Raw genomic sequence first — 14,006 nt, forward strand, 5'->3', positions numbered from 1 at the left:
CTGAGGTTTCTGAATTTTTTTTTATAAGTGCACGCTGGTTTTTCTATCGGTTTGTATTCGATGATATTATGTTTGCTTAGGAATGCTCAGCAGCTTTGTCCACCACCCATCTCTCCTTTTGGTTCATGATGTTCAAGATATTTGGCATGGTTGATTGAATTGTTGAATGGCCTACCTGGTTACTTTGATGTGCTTATTAAGGAATTGGTTAGCTGCTTTTTCTCAGAGCATCCATGTTCATGCTCTCTAGAATAGCTAGCAAGGAAGGTTTTCACTCGTATAGTTCTTGCTCTCAAAAAGATATTCTATTCTAACTTTATGAACTATAATCGCAATATAAATAACTCTATTTATTTGGTGCTTTACTGCAATTTCAAGAGGCAGTCTTGAGGTGAGTTTCTTATTTGATTTCCTCTGGATTTTTGCACTTTTATTCCATAGTATTCTTTGGCTGTCAAAACGAAGTACTACAAATTCAACAAGCATTAGGGTTGTTTAGTAAGTTTATTTATGTCGTTCAGGAATCTTGGTTCTATCTAGGCTACAGATAATCTTGTACCAAGACCAAAAAAAAAAAACCCTTGATGAAGCCTCCTTTTTTGAGACTTGATGAAGATGAAGGGTGGGATGTAGGTGAATTAAGCTGAATTGGGTGGCTGATGGTGTTGTCTATGATGTGATTACATGTATAGGAAAACAAAACTTTGGGTTTTGCACAAGTGATCATTGCTTTTGTGCTGCTTTCGATGTTGAAAGCTCTACATTTCAATCATGACAAATGTGATTAGGTTTGAGATATAAATTTTGGGTTTTGCACAAGTGATCAGGCCACTGTCCATGCTTTAGGAGAACAAACATAATGTTCTTCATAATGATGAACTATTTCCATAATGCTTTGTAGTTACATTACAAAATACTTTCTGCGTATTCTTCTTCTGTGATGCACCAGTTTTTAGGAGTGCCAAACATTGTGTCTTTTAATGTGTAAAGATAAGTTGCTTAGAAAGTTTTGGAGTTGGGGATTTTATAGTTTTACTAATTTCTTAGATGTCAGGTATGGACCTACTGCATTTAAAGTTATATGCAATGTGGAACATCTTTGGAGTGGATTTTTAACAAACCTCACATAGCTTACCTGTTTCAAAGAATTAGAACTGAGAACTTGTTTGGTTTTCTGAAATATATATATATAGTGAAAAATAATAAATCTGAATTTTTAGGAGTCCCAAATATCCCAATAATCCTGTTAAATAGATCTAAAGTTATTTAGAGTTTATGCGAAAATTATCTAAAGATTAAATATTCTTTTTAGTTTGAATATTTTCTTCAAAGTTGGTTTGCTACAAACCACAAATTATTTAAGTGTCCGATCTCTAATGGTAATTCATATAAACTATAAGTGAAAAATCTCTTAAACCCTTTTAGGAGGGTAATTCATATAAATTATAAGTGAAAAATCTCCTAAACCCTTTTAGGAGGAAAAAAATTACTATACCTTAGAGTTTTAACCTTTTTTTGTATATGTTTTAGATGTTCCTGTATTATATTCTACTCTTCTTAGAGAAATAAAAGGCATAACTTTCTCTTTACGGGAAAACCTAAAAATACTATAAATAATAAAATATCAATTTGCCCCTTAAATAAAATCACACATATTATTTTAGACTAATTTCAAAAATTTATTCAATCAAGTAAGTATTTACTTGATTGTTTTTAGATCTAGAATTATAATCCTCTATATTAATTACATTCTAGTCCTTAATTTCTAAAATTTATTTACAATCAAGTCATATTTAATTTATCATTTCATTTTAATTTAATAGTTCTTATGTGTGTGATCTATTTAGGTTTTCTAATAAGTTGGTCTAAATATAAATTATAATTCCAAATAAAATAAGATTAAATAAATTAAACAATTTAATTTATTATTAATTCAAAAATGAATTGATCTATGTTTAAAAATCAAGTATAATATCTTGTAACCTGTCATAATCCTCTAAATATTAGGATAATCATAAATAGTTTGACTTAACGTTTCAGTGACCAGTTTCTATGTGTAATTATCATCACTTCATTAAAAATGTTTCAATTTAGATATTATAGCATAAAATATATCTACTTTGTTAAATCATTTTATTTCTCAATATTATAGTTATTAATTATTTGAATAAGATTTGAAACTCTTTTCAAATCTCATTCCACCATGATTAAGAATTTCATAATCAATATTATTTGAGAACAGATAAAACATTTTTTTTAATTCATCGAGGGTGATGAATCTTCTCTTAATTACTTAAATATCTTTATATAATTTATGTTATACCTAATATATGCTTGTTTATTACCCTTGATTATGAAAACATGTGGTTAGATCAAAACATAACACTTCATATATAAGATAACATAATGATCTCAAATATAAGGATCATGTACACCACTATCACATGAGCATTTTCATAGATATAGGTGATCTCTCCACATGGAATTCTCTTATAGGCCAATTTAATGTACATTTCATTTGACAAATACCTGCATACTAGTTTCAGGTATCTATGATACCTAAGTTTATGAAAGCAACTGCTTCTTTTTATAAATGAATGAATATAACATGCATCGATCTCAATAGCTATAATTAATATCAATCTTAGTAGAACATTGATCAGGAACATTTAGGAACGATGCTTTGATACAATAGGAATCTTATAATTATAACAGCTTTATAATTTCCTATGCAAAACATTTTTGTTCAATGGATTTTATCTTTACTCTAGATCCATTAATCAAACATTAGATTCATCAATCAAATATAATTAAATATTAAAAATAAAGAAAACCTTTATTACTAAAAGATATGTTTTACATGAATAAAATCAATGCTACGTGTACCCAACTAGTTGGCTGCAAAGTAATCTCTTACTTAAAGAATATATAACTTTCAACAGAGGGGTGTCGTGAGGGTTTCGATCGACGACGGTGTTTACCTCCTAAGAGGGATGTTGGAAATGAGTTTCTGGCTTAATTATAAAATTATGATTATGAAGTTCAGGAGTCACCATCTAATATTATGGTTACTATGAAACTTATGGTTTACGGAAGTCCGAGTAAGGGATTGGTTGTGTAAGGGAAAAACACATCACTCCCAATGTACCTTGCCTAAGATAAGCTGCATGTTGTTTAATTATTTTTTTTATGTCGTGTTTTCTATTTCATGGTCTTTTTCTAAGATTCAAGGTAAATCTTTTTTCGTGAGAGAGTCTCTTTTTATTAGATTAAATCCTAATTGCTCTAAAGTTTAAATTTTAGTATCGCATTTATTTATTTATATTTTTTGTTTGTGTATCTTTAATTTTGAGGGTATACTCTACTGTGTAGTTTTACACCCTTAAGTATTAAAGTCTATAGTTAAACCCTAACAATTTAAATATAAAGTGAACAAAATGATTGGTAAAGAGTTTTTGATATTTTGGACAAACCCTAATGGATAACAATAAACTAGTTACTATATTCATTTTTTTTTTTGCATTTATAAAAACATGAGAAAGATGCAATTTTTTTTTTGTTTATGAAAATATGCTTGGAAAACTTTTAGGATTCGATTATAAGCATGAAACAAATTTTTTTTTTGTTTTTTGAAAGAGGAAATTAATTTGAAACTTTTTTGAGATTTTTTTGAATTTTTAAAATTTGAAAAAAAAATATTTAAAAAAAAACCGGGCATTTTAATACTGAATATATATCTTACAATGTAAATATACAATCCAATATTGTGCAAAATGATTGGAAAAATATGTGAAAGTGCCCATGAATATTTTTAAACTACCTTTTGAAAAATTTGGAATAAAATTTATTTTTTTAATATTATTATATTATTATTAAATACATTAGGTTGGGCCCGACCTAACCATTTAGGCCGAACCCAGCCTGCTCGGGCTGGGCCGACAAGCCTAGCAGTCCTGGTCTCTTTTTTTTTTTATTATTTGGGCTGAATCTAGCCTAACCATCTAGGTTAGCTAAAACAGGTCTAACCCATGATCTACATGATTCCTGGCCTCGCTCAGCAATCATATTAATTAATTTAACTTATGTGTGCAAAACGAATTCATGTTCTGCATGCAGTGGTTATGGCTACAACAAGGAGAGAGGATCACCTGATGTCAGGAAGCTTGCCTGGTGGCCTGGGAGGCCGATGTAAGGCTAATGGTGGTGCCGATGGAGGAATTGGTGGTTGGCATTGGTTATTGAAAGAGAAAAGAAAAGAAAAAAAAGTTGGCGGTAGAGCGGAATTGGTTGTTGAAGGAGAAGAGGGTGAATTGGTGGAGTAGAATGGCTTCTGCGAGGTTGTCGAGGCTGAAGGCATGACAAAGAGAAGGAAAGAAAAGAGATAATTGATATCAAAAAGAAAAAAGTTGGTGAGGAAAGTTTTTTTTTTTATCAATTTTGCACTCAATTTTATTCCTATTCAAGACATGAAATCCACTCATATTTATAGGGGGTGGAAAAGAGACATTTTATCTTTAATGATATCAAATATTGGCCCTTGATTCAGCCCCGAAAGATCTTAACCATTGGCCCAAAGTGGGCATCATGAATTGTCAAGTTTGGTAGTTGAAGGCTGTCTGAGTTAGCCTATTTAGGTTGGCTCCACAATCACTATGGTGTTAATCAGTCAGAAAGGACCATACCGGATATAGTCAGATGTCAGATGAATATTTTCGTGCAAGTTTTGTCAAATTTGGTGGAGAGATGAAGTATTAAATGTTTCTAAAAAGTAGCACACTAGGTAGTTTTTTTCAATGAAAATTTAAGAAGAAAATGAACAGTAATCAAAACTATGTTGCTTTGGTAAAGTTTAATTTAGTCTTTTGATTTGTGATATCTCTCAATTACACTTCTGATTAGCTACAAATTTTTAATTTTATACAATTTTGCGCCTGTTAAACTTCAATATCAACCCTGAATTCTAGCACCATTTTCACATTTGTTCTTAGTCTTGAATTTCTTTAATTTAGTTATTAATTAACCATTAAACTTTCAAATCTCTTTAATTTCACTACTGAATCAATCGAGTCCCCAGAGTTCAGTGTTTTTTTCAAAATAGACCTTAGCTATGAATTTCTTCAGAACTTTGATTTAATTTTATTTGTGATTTTACCCATGATTTAAACCAACCGACTTTGTAAAAATTAAATTTGGTCTCCTAAAATTTTAATATTCTCAATTAAGCCCAAATTAGGCTCCCAAACTTAATTTCTCATTAATTAAGCCCTTAATAAAATTAAATTGACTTATTTGAAGTATAATTAAGTCATTGCACCTAATTAAATCCTTTAATTGAACCCTAATTAATTCTTAAACATAATTAAACTTTTAATTTGGCTTATATTAAATATCTAATTATGTCCTTAGACTTAATTTTTATGTAAATTAATCCAATAATGATTTAATTTCACCTTAAATCTGCATTGTTTCTTCAGTTTTAAGTATAATAGGGTATAATTATACTCCTGATTCCATTCAAAATTACAACTTAATTTTTCTATATATTTAGAATCCTACTCAGCCTATTTTGTTTTTCCAAAATATCAGTCTTCTTGCTATTATTATTATATTTTTATTTTGAAAAGAAAAAAAAGATAAATATTTTGGAGAATAACCCAAAAATGGGTTATGACAAGAGGTAATTGGAAGGTCTCTCTCTGTCTCTCTCTCTCTCTCTCACACACACACACACACACGTGTGCGCACACACATATTGATAATAACAATAATATGAAAATTGGACTAATAGTATGCTTAGTTGAGAATAACTTTTAAACTAAATTTTACAAATATTATATCAACAAGCATAAAGAATTTCATAAAGAAACCAAGAAGTTCAAGAAGAAAGCATATTGATGACTTAGAATTAAGTGCTCATTTAAGTGCTTTATGTAAATCTTAAATCTCACTTTGATAATACAAATTAAAATGAATGCACATATTTTTCAGCATGCATACATTTAAAAGGATTGATAAAAAGATATAGACAATTCTAAGAATTCACCTAGTTAAAAACTAATAAATCTATAATTTTGTTTGAACCAGTCGATCGTTTTAGCCGTTAGTGAGACTTTAACAATTATAAACAACTATTTTTTGCTAAAAGCATACATACATACATACATACATACGTATATATATCTTGCCTAATTGTAAGATTAAAAAGAGAATCCAAACCTATATGATATACAAGCTATTTTAAGTACAAAAACACTATAAATTTATCAAGCTTTGATTGTAGTCTAATTGGTACTATTACAACCTTTATATTCCAACATAAGAGTATTTAATTTTATTTTCACTACATTTAAACACCTTAAAGTCCTTTAAATGTTATCTTGTGAGATATAGAAATATTAAAAATTTGAATTGTATTATTCACTCTATTGAAAGAGTTAATTGTGATAACAAAATCATTCTTGTAAACCTCTAAGAGCTAGGTAAAAACTTTTGGCATTTGTGAAGTATTTTTACTAAGAAAAAATCTTGTAGATGATATATCTTCAAGTGGTGTAAAGATATTGGTATAGATTCATCAATTGATTATTATACTCTTGAACTCGAACTAGTGAAGGAATACAATACTCAATACCAGTTTGGTACTTGAGGTGTGGATGTAGGTTTGCCGAACTATGTTAAAAATTCAAGTTTGCAAGTTCTCCCCCTAGCCTATTTATTTTAAATACTTTATTTATATTGTTGGTTACTGTGTTTAATTGAATTAAATTTCATTATTTGATAATATTAGAAAACAGTTAATCCACTCCTTTATGGCGATATAATTGTCTTCATTCTAGAACAAAAATAGAGTCCTTTCACAAAATTTATTAGACATTATTTCACAAAACTCTTTTTCCATGTTTTGGTACAATGGAATTACTTCATTGCCCTTAAAGGAAAAGGATTGGTTAACTTTGATGCAGGGCTCATTGAACTTTTCACTTTTTTAAGCAAAGTATAATGACTATAATGCCTTTCAAATTAAAAAAATCTACTCCACTCTTTAGGGGCTTATTAATACTTTTATAATTGTCATGCGTTATTAGGGGAAAATTAGTATTTTCATTAATAAAAATATATAAAAAAAAAGTGGTAGTCACCCTATCACATTCAAGGGACGAGTGCAGTAGCTTATGGTGGGAAAAAATGGCTTTCCAAGGTGTTTTTCAATTCATCTTTGCGGCGGCTACCTATATGGACGGTGCATGTATTGTAATTCCAACTGGTTCGGCTCCATTGGATTTTTTTTTCCTCTCTCCGCCTCAATTTATGTGCTACCCCTAAAAAAAATCACAATGGCCCTTCGATTTATTTCTTCTTGAGATTTATTCTCTCTTATTTTAATTACATTTTTTTTATTTCAATTAATTATTTTAAATTAAATATTATTTTAATTTCATCCTCCTTTAGTTTTTTCATCTCTCATGTTTGATCCCTATTCTTTTATATGTTTTTTTATTCGAGATAATTTTTTTTTTGTAATTTTATTCTCCAATTTTTTCCCAACAAGTTTGATCATCATTTTTTTATTATTTTCTTTTAAAAAAAATTTGAATAGATTTTTTTTTCCATTTTATTTTTCAACATTTGTGTTGTTGATTTTGCTTCTTTTTTTTTTTATAATTTTATCCTCCATCAGTTTTTTCCCAACAAGTTTGATCATCATTCTTTTTATTATTTTCTTTGAAAAAAATTTTAAATAGAATTTTTTTCTCCATTTTATTTTTCAACATTTGTGTTGTTAGAAATTGAGCTTCTTTATTAAACTCGAGTATTAGATTTCATGTATTGTGCATTTAAGAGATTAACTTGGGTTCAAGATATTCACCCGAGTTAACTTAGTTTTTATATTATTAAATTAAAGTTGTTTTTATATATTATTAAAATAATCAAACTTATTAAACTAGTTGCTCAATGACCTGAGTCTAGGATTTTTTTTTATTATTCTTATTTCATCCATGAACATTAAATTGGTTGGGAGTTTGGTTTCTTTATTGAACTCGAGTCTAAGACTTTAGAGGTTGAGAATTTAAATGATTAACTCGTGTTTAGATGATTTACTCGGGTTTACTTGGTTTTTTATATTATTAAATTAAGGTTATCTTTTTTATATATATTATTAGATTATACAAGTTTATGAAACCCAAATGACTTAATCACGCAAGTCTAGAATTTTTTTATTTTTTAGAAACTCATATTTTACTTGATTTTTTGTATATTTGGTTAAAATTTCTCCGGCGCAATATGTCAATACTTTGGTGCTTTAAAATGTTATTTTTTTCTAATATTTTTATATTTTGTTTAAGATCAGAAAAACATATCCAACATGAAGCATACTACAGGTAAAGAAAAACTAGTAAATACTATATATCTGATATATATATTTATTTTCTAATATCTTTATATTTTGTTTAAGATCAGAAAAACATATCCAACATGAAGCATACTACAGGTAAAGAAAAACTAGTAAATACTATATATATTCCTATCCTATTCAGGTAGATTTGGTACAGCATGATTGAAAGTTTGATTAGAATTATGTTTGGTACAACAAGATTAAGAGTTTGATTAGAATTATGGTAGTGATTGCGGTTCAAAGTATTTTTCGTTTAGAAATGTCATGAAAACATAAAAAAAAAAAACTTTTAGTAAAAAAAAATTGAAATTCTTGTTGTTGTTTTTTTTGTTCTGGATTGTCTACTCACATTGAATGCATTCCAAGAAAAAAAAAATGATTTCTCTACTTTTAGTAAAAAAAATTAAAATTCTTGTTGTTTTCTTTTTTTTGTTCTGGATTGTCTACTCACATTGAATGCATTCCAAGAAAAAAAAAATGATTTCTCTAATAGTAGTTTTATAATTTTATCAGATGTTTGTACGAATAATTTCAGTACTGATCAGTAGTTGTAATTTTAATTTGGACAACCAAGGTTCATGTTTTTTCCTCGATCAGTATTATTCAATGCTTATTATTATTATTATTATTATTATTATTATTATAATTTTATCGCATGCTTGATGGTCGTTGCTAGCTTTCGTCTTGTGTTTATCTATTATTTCAATCCTTCACTATACAAATAGAAAAATTGTACTGAAAAGTTTTACTAGCACCAGTAACTTTTAATACAAAAAATTTACATGGCCAGTTCATCCAAACTACTCATCACAATTAAGATCTTTGTTTATAACTTTTTTTATACATATAAAGTTTCCCTATTTCTTTATTTTATTTTTTAAAAGAAAAGGCACTGAGTAATCACGGTGGCATATCTTCTTGTTTGTTTGCTGTGTTTGGTTAATATTTTAGAATATAAAAAATAAATAAAAACACGGTTGGTTGGAAGAAAAAAGGTGAATACATGAGATTAAATATGTTTTTAGGATAGTTTTAGAGTGAATTTTAATTATTAATTTTAAAATATAAAAAATATATTTTTTGTCTCAATTATCTTGGTTTTTTCTATTTCAAGATAATAATTAAATATTACATAAAAAATTAATTTTTAGTAATGTAAAAATAATATAAATTATATATTTTAATTAAAATAATTCTTTAGGATAATATCATATTTATTGCATAGAGGAGTTATTTTATTGACCAAGTACACGATTTCAAATTTTATGAACATGTTATTTTCCCCAGTTCAAATTCCTACCGATCCAAAAAGCTTCTGATATGCTTCACATACAGAATCACCCAGAGTAACTAATCACAAATGATCCCCTGCTCAAAACCCTAATTAATCAAGCAGCCATGGAGATTTAAATAAAAGCAGCCCACGTGAAGAAAAACAAGGAGACCAGGAGCAGCAATCCATCATGGGAAGACCTAAACTTCTCCATATTATCTCTAATATTTTCATGTCTAAGCCTCCATGAATAATTATTTCTTCTTCCTCGTGTATGTCATGCGTGGCTTTCAGTGACCTTGGACACCCTCTTCAAAAACTCCATACTTGACCTTCGTTTGCTCGACAAGCTCAACGAAGAAGAACAGCAGTTGAGATTCACCCATCTTCTCAGACTGGCCATCAATCGGTTCAGCGGCTGGGTGGCTATATATTTCCCGCGTAAACATAGCTGAAAAAACGCCTAATGTTTCATGTGTTGTTCTGCCTTGTGATACAATTTCTAGGGTTTCACCAATATACATACTGCTTTTATATTGGAAGCAGCTTAAGGTTTTTCATGCTAGATTATCCCCTGATAAAGGGTTGCATTTGCACCTCATATCGCAATTGGTTATTTGCTGCAACAACATTGGTGAGCTTGCATTTCATGGGAAGATTACTGAGAAAGAAGTGTTGGCTATTGTAGAAGGCTTCCCTAAACTTAGGATCTTAGACTTTTCTGACTCTACCTTGTCAAGCAAGGCTTTGATTATGGTCTTAGATGGGAAATTGAAATATCTTTATAAGCTAAATGTATTGCATTGCTTAATTGAGGATGTTGATGGGAAAGACATAGGTGCCGACATGGATAGATCGAGGGATTTCAAGAAAGAGATGTTGGAAAAGGCTTGTGAGTACTGCAAGGACAAGTTTTAGGCTTGAAAATAGAGACGATTGAAAGAAATTACTTTTTTCTTTTTTAAGATTTCGTCCGTTCCCGTTCTTCTTGTTGTTGTTGACATGGGAGGAGCTCGAAACACATTCACTACCTCTTTTCTTATGACACCAAATGATAATATAATGAAAGATGATCTCTTATTTTGCACCGCCTTCTCCAAATTTCTGTTTTGGCTGCTGCTTCATATCATTGCAAGCAACAATTATATGGGCACAACTGCATGTAGCAACAATATGTATGATTTACCCATGGGAAGAACTTTTTTTCATACGAACCATTACAGAACTAATTGTCTTGTAATCAAGTTCCAACATTAAACAATTACAAACTGGATTGGAACATCAAGATTTCCTTGATCGTGTGGACACAAATATAATTATAGGAAGTATCAGTTTGTATCATAAAAATCATTCAATCAAGTACAGAAATAAAATTGTCTGGAACAATGTCTTATGCTAGGAGCAATAAAATACAACAAAAGCTATATCACTAAAGACATATGAGATACGAGCCTTGAGAAACTATAAAGAAACTGGCATCAAATGAAAAATTAAAATCCTGGAAGATGCAGACATTTTCATCAGACTACAAACTCTAAGAACTTAGCGTCCATCCCATTATGACTGTGACAATGACAAAATTTGGGGAGGGACCGTGACTTGAAAAGAGGAAGTCTTGAGTTCATGGTGGCAGAGAATTGGAGTATTTGTCCACTGCATCCTCTCACTTGGGTTTAAACAGAGCAGCAACCAACTTTCTTGACTGCTGAAACATCATCCTTAACATTGATGGTTTCTCCTTTGGGCAAGGCTGCTGGATCATCTCCTATGTCAAGTGCTTTGCGGCTGACCACATGATATATTTGGGTTAGCACTTCAGTGAAAGCATTTTCAACATTCAGAGACTCAAGAGCAGATGTCTCCATAAAGTATGTGTTCTCCCTCTCAGCAAAGGCCTTGGCATCTTCAGTAGAAACTGCACGCAGATGACGCAGGTCTGCCTTGTTACCCACAAACATAATCACAATATTAGCATCTGTGTGATCTCTCAGCTCCTTTAGCCATCTCTCAACATTTTCAAACGTGACATGTCTAGTGATGTCATAAACAAGCAATGCACCGACAGCTCCTCGGTAGTATGCGCTTGTGATTGCCCGGTATCTATGGTAAAGCATAAAGATAACAATCACTGTCAAGTTTCAGAATGCAGAGATTCAGAGTCATGATGATATTAACAACGAAAGTAAGCTAATTGTGTTTACTGTTATTAATTTCAACTTATACTGTTATAAAGACAAAGATAACAAGAAAAAAATGCAGAGCTTGTCTATCCCAAGCACCAAATGACACTAACAATAAAATGTGCGCATTGCATTTCATTTTTATTGTTTCTTCTATAATGTTCAGCAACCAGATGGTGAAGGTGAGTGAACCAAATGCACTGTTTGAGCTTGGAAGCTGAAGACATAGCTCACGAGCCATTTGCAGCTCCAATCCTAGAGGAAGTGATAAATGTCACTACAACCCCCCAACCCAAGAAAATCCACAACAAACAAAAAGAAGGTAAAGAATAATGATAAAAAGAGATCATGCCGAAATCAAAAAGGTCACGTGACAAAGGAACATCAGGATTCCAAATACCAATTTGTATTTTGATGGGTATGAAAAAAATAAAAACTTCCCAGACATCTAGGCAAAAATATTTTGAATTTTGAGACTTCATATAGCTCACAATTTCACTGCATCACATCTATAAGTCTGTCTTCAGTACCAAATCAGCTTCTTAGTAAGACATTGAAGCCTCTTGGCTAATATGATGCAATAATGACGTTGCTTTTACAACAAATGCAAACATATGCCAGCTTCGGTAATGGGCATCACATACACTTCCACCATATTTAACTGGAAAAGCTACTCTCCTAACATTTTGAAGCAAGTTGCCTCCGTAGTAGCCATTAAGTACCTTCAAATGACTTTCTTGCTATGCTTAACCTCAAACAATCTTGAATCTTAAATCCTTTAATAATAAAATAGAAACTAATTAGCTGCACCATAACATCTTTAAACATTATCTTCAACTCGAGACTCATCCAGAGCATGATGGCGAGACAAAAAAATGTGTCTTCCCGCAGTTAAAAGATCTCTAAGTAGAAAGCCTACAGGTTAGTAACGTATTGCTAAAGTTGTCCACTCATAAGCTAATACCTACACACAGTTGCTCAATACTCTCCTATAGGCAACATATATCAGAAGCTGAACGTTTCGTTTCTTCCATATTTGATGCAATCTTCCTTAAATACGTTAGACAAGAGTGGAAACAAAATATCACCGATCTTAGAGAGAGACATGACATGTTCTGAATCAAAAGCATCAGCGTAGTATAACAACTCTTGTGAATTCATCTTCAACTTGCAAGTAGAGTTTCAAATAACTGAGTATACATACCCTCTTAAGCCTCAATTAGAAAGAATAAGATCTTGGAACAAAATCCCAATTGAATAACCAGAAAAGAAAAACTACAAGTGGGTCTATGCTAAATATCTCAGATCCTAATTCAAACTATACCAAATCAAAGATCCACCTCTCTTCAACAAAACCAAAAATACCCTTTTAAAAAAATAAAAATCCAAACCTTTAGTACAAAAAACACTAAAAATCTTTTAGCTTAGAGTTGAACCAGCTACAAAACACAAATCCCATTATTTCAAAGCCAGTAAAATCCATGTTGCAACCAAAGAGATCTCAAGTATATAGCAAGTTATGAATTTGAAATGAAAGAAAAGTAGAATAAAAAAGTGAACCTTTCTTGACCAGCAGTGTCCCAAATCTGGGCTTTGACAATCTTGTCATCAACACGGATGCTACGAGTAGCGAATTCGACACCAATAGTGGATTTGGATTCCAGGTTGAATTCGTTTCTCGTGAATCGAGATAAGAGATTCGATTTCCCAACTCCAGAGTCTCCAATTAACACCAACTTGAACAGATAGTCGTAATCTTCATCTGCTCTGTACGCACTCATTTTCAAGAGACGAAAGGTTTTGTAAGCCTAACTTTGCTTCTGAACCTGGTACAGTTGGGAGATTACAGATTTTGCGCTTTGACACAAAGAGAGGCAAGCAGTCATTAGTCAATTATAAATCAAAAGGATGTCCATGCCCTCCTGTAAAAAGCAAAGCATACAGTTGGGATGTGGGCTGGCTTTAAAGCTCTTAGGCCCATTTATTATTCCTTCAAATTGTTTTCCCGTTCATTTTACCGTCCAATTATTTTATTTTTCAGAAGCTGATTACCAATACTATATAAGGAATGGGAAATTATTGTAGCTTTTCCCATGAAATGATGAAAATATTAATATTTTTTTTTAAGTATAAAAATGTCAAAATAATAAATAACTCA

At 30.7% G+C, this 14,006-nt stretch overlaps 1 protein-coding gene across 1 annotated transcript; it reads right to left on the reverse strand.

Annotated features, from left to right (window-relative positions):
- Positions 1–10,981: 10,981 nt before the first annotated feature.
- RABA1G (RAB GTPase homolog A1G) lies at positions 10,982–13,750 on the reverse strand. The gene is made up of 2 exons (XM_011040604.1): positions 13,409–13,750; positions 10,982–11,768 (listed from the first exon to the last, which is right to left on the reverse strand). The coding sequence occupies exons 1-2, from the start codon at positions 13,627–13,629 to the stop codon at positions 11,342–11,344; spliced, it is 648 nt and encodes a 215-aa protein (XP_011038906.1). The 5' UTR covers positions 13,630–13,750; the 3' UTR covers positions 10,982–11,341.
- Between the last annotated feature and the right edge of the window lie 256 nt (positions 13,751–14,006).

Source organism: Populus euphratica, unplaced genomic scaffold (assembly GCF_000495115.2).
Source record: "Populus euphratica unplaced genomic scaffold, PopEup_1.0 scaffold47.1, whole genome shotgun sequence".
NCBI classification, from domain to species: Eukaryota; Viridiplantae; Streptophyta; class Magnoliopsida; order Malpighiales; family Salicaceae; genus Populus; species Populus euphratica.

Coding starts and splice junctions, on each gene's coding strand:
- RABA1G (XM_011040604.1), bottom strand. CDS start 13,629: ATGAGTGCGTACAGAGCAGATGAAGATTACGACTATCTGTTCAAGTTG. Junction 11,769..13,408: donor GACACTGCTGGTCAAGAAAG/GTTCACTTTTTT, acceptor GCTTTACCATAG/ATACCGGGCAATCACAAGCG.